A 3,157-nucleotide genomic window follows, 5' to 3' on the forward strand; every position below is an offset into this window, starting at 1 on the left:
TTCATTTCTCAATAAAACCCTTGTGTTAATTCAAACAATCCTCCTCAGTGTTGCTTGACTTATTTACAGTGTCACTGTAACGGCTTGCAACAAGAGGATGGAATGTGCTGTGATTTCTTAATTAAACCCCCTAGAGTCAATGTCCGGAAAACAGCATTTTGAAATGGTTTTCCTTGGCCAGCACCCGCACACAAGCCGCACACAAGCCTAAGATCACAAGGCCACGCGTCGGCTAGAGTGGTGTAAAGCTCGCCGCCATTGGACTCTGAAGCAGAGTTAACCACAACCACTAACATAACATTTGTTTTGATATAAGATTTGATTTACCCTGAGCTTTCCTATACCTCTCAGATGCATTTCAGACACTTCAAAACATACTTCCTATTGATTTATTTTGCTATGTATTTGTGTTATACAATGGGTTTCTGTAGCAGTAAGGGTAATGCTTCATCAAATAATTAGTAAAAAAATAAATCATATACCTACAGGTTTCCTAAAATACAAATTAAAATAGCTAAATGGTCAATTTTATTACTATCTTAACTCCATATGTTATCTTAGTAGCCCTAAATGTATCACTTCTAAGCTAGCTGAACACGTTTTAATCAATATGTCAGTGTGGTGTATTCTGCTGGAAACATACACAGAGTGTACAAAACATTAAGAAGACCTGCTCTTTCCATGACATACAGTACATGGCATAATCTGTAATTGACGAATTAAAATGAAATTAAAATGAAGATCAGAGAGTGGAGAGATGGAAAAAGGTGATTATGAAGATTGCTCCTCATCGGTATGTACTGTAGGTCTAAGCAGTAACATCCTGTTGACTTGTAAGGGTTGTGTCTTGTGGTTAATGTGAGTTGTACTATCAATAGAATGAACTGTAGGTGGGGGTTATACACGGTGCTGTGGATAGAGGGGCCTCCTATATATAAAGGGGCTTGTCTGATTCCTAAGTTACTTTACCAAACCCCGACACGACTTTTACTCTTCACATCTCCACCACCACAAATCATGAAGACATCTCTGGTCCTCCTTGCCCTCAGTCTGCTGGCTTGTTCAGGTGAGATTTTATTTATTTAACTCAAATAGTAACTACTGTATATGCAGCACATACATTGGGTCAGGGTTCAAGGGGAACTGTGGGTAGGGTGTCAAAATCAACTCCAAGTTCACCTTTGGTTTCAGTAAAATACAAGTGAAGTACCCATCACTTGAGTGACTGTTGTGTCATTTTTTCTTTGCAGTTTGGAAAATCCATGGGCATCGCCAAGAGGTTGACCCTGATGACCAGGAAGTAGTGGAAGCAAAGCCGAAAAAGTGCATGGTAACAGTGGAAAAGCGCATGGTAATCTCACTCTCACATTACATATTCGAATGTACTTAAACCATAACACTGAATACATCACACCATAATTTAATTCATAATAATAATTTGGGGGGGGGGTGCTTATATTTGACTTAAGTGTGTTTTTTTCTCCTTTCTTGTTTGTTTGTGGTTTCTAAAGGAGCAACAGCTAAAGGGGACCTGCTGGGTGTGTAAGTGGGCACTGAACAAAGTGAAGAAATCCATCTCCGCTTCCTCTAGCCAGGTAGCTACCATAGCATTACAATTGATAAGAGTGTCCTTTAATGAAATTGCACTATTTACTATTTACTGTGATATTTCTCTGAAAATGTCAACTGTTGTTGATGATGATTTCTTGTCAACAGGAGGAGCTAAAGCAGAAGCTGTTGTCTGTTTGCGATAATGTTGGCTTCCTAAAATCTATGTGTAAAGGCCTGGTGAAAAAACACTTGTGGGTGCTGATTGAGGAGCTTAGCACAAGCGATGATGTGAGGACCATCTGTGTTAACATTAAGGCCTGCAAGTGAGTACAAGAAACCGTTCGACATACTCTTTAGTCACTGTTCAGACAACTAAAGAGTATTGCGGTGATCACTTGTGCTTGTTAATTGAAACAGTATTGAGTCAAATGTATTAATTCATATGAAACTATTGGGGTTTATGTCTTCCGATCTTCCACTCATGTAGTCTTTTTGTGCCTCTTTAGACCAAAGGAAGTTTTGGACCTGAGCTACTGACCAAGCAGCCAGTATCCAGATTCCAAAGTGAGAAGATGGATGTTCAGGTGTCAAGACAATGCTATGCTGCCAGCCTCTTGCTCTTTCTTTTTCAAACTAGTCACAACACAAGCATATAAATGGATAATGAAGTTATTGGAATTATGTTATGTTATGTTCTGAAATAATGTTTTGGGAACATGTGTTATAATTAAGCAATAAGTCCAGAGGGAGTGTGGTATTTGGCCAATCTACCGTGGATAAGGACTGTTCTTATTCACCATACAACGTGGAGAGCCTGGATACATCCCTTATCTGTGGTGTAACGGCCCTATACCATAAACCCCTGAGGTGCCTTGTTGCTATTATAAACAGGTTACCAATGTAATTAGAAAGTAAGTAAGCTGTTTTGCGTCATACCCATGGTATATTGTCTCTTATGAACTGGGTGGTTCGAGCCATGCATGCTGATTGGCTGACAGACATGGTATATCAGACCGTATACCAAGCGTATGACCAAAAAATACTTTACTGCTCTAATTACATTGGTAACCAGTTTATAATAGCAATAAGGCACCTCTGGGGTTTGTGATATATAGCCAATATACCACGGCTAGGGCTGTATCCAGGCACTCTGTGTTGTGTCGTGCTTAAGAACAGCCCTTAGCAGTGGTATATTTTCCATATACCACACCCCCTTGGGCCTTATTGCTTAAATCACCATCCAGGGATCAAATGATCCAGTTTATAATAATGTATGTGTCAATTTTAAATTGCACTCTATTTTGTATCACATACAAATGTAAATATTATGCTATTTTAGTCCAAAAGGTTGAAAATGTTTGTGTAAACTTTTTTGTTTGGGTAAAAAATAAACCTCAATTGATAGAGAATAGAACTCCAACTCTTCTTTGACATGTCTAACATAACTCTAGAAATGTATCTACTTAGAATTTTTACAGATTAACATATCGAAATATTATTTTATGATAAAGCATTTAATAATTACATTGTCTAGGAACTCATGTTGACATTTTGGCTACCTTTTTTATTTACAATCTTAGTTTTCTGAACAAAAAGTATTGATTGT

General features: G+C 38.1%; 1 protein-coding gene across 1 annotated transcript; it reads left to right on the forward strand.

Annotated features, from left to right (window-relative positions):
• The first annotated feature begins 979 nt into the window (after positions 1-979).
• On the forward strand, positions 980-2,917 carry LOC129812136 (antimicrobial peptide NK-lysin-like). The gene is made up of 5 exons (XM_055864059.1): positions 980-1,066; positions 1,251-1,351; positions 1,512-1,595; positions 1,717-1,874; positions 2,058-2,917. The coding sequence occupies exons 1-5, from the start codon at positions 1,018-1,020 to the stop codon at positions 2,086-2,088; spliced, it is 423 nt and encodes a 140-aa protein (XP_055720034.1). The 5' UTR covers positions 980-1,017; the 3' UTR covers positions 2,089-2,917.
• The last annotated feature ends 240 nt before the right edge of the window (positions 2,918-3,157 follow it).

The sequence above is a fragment of the Salvelinus fontinalis genome, chromosome 15 (assembly GCF_029448725.1).
Source record: "Salvelinus fontinalis isolate EN_2023a chromosome 15, ASM2944872v1, whole genome shotgun sequence".
Taxonomy (NCBI): Eukaryota; Metazoa; Chordata; class Actinopteri; order Salmoniformes; family Salmonidae; genus Salvelinus; species Salvelinus fontinalis.

Bases quoted from the DNA above. Each gene is read 5' to 3' on its own strand.
- LOC129812136 (XM_055864059.1), top strand. From the start codon at position 1,018: ATGAAGACATCTCTGGTCCTCCTTGCCCTCAGTCTGCTGGCTTGTTCA. The intron at 1,352-1,511 runs GTAATCTCACTC...TGGTTTCTAAAG, and splicing joins TAACAGTGGAAAAGCGCATG to GAGCAACAGCTAAAGGGGAC. The intron at 1,875-2,057 runs GTGAGTACAAGA...GTGCCTCTTTAG, and splicing joins GTTAACATTAAGGCCTGCAA to ACCAAAGGAAGTTTTGGACC.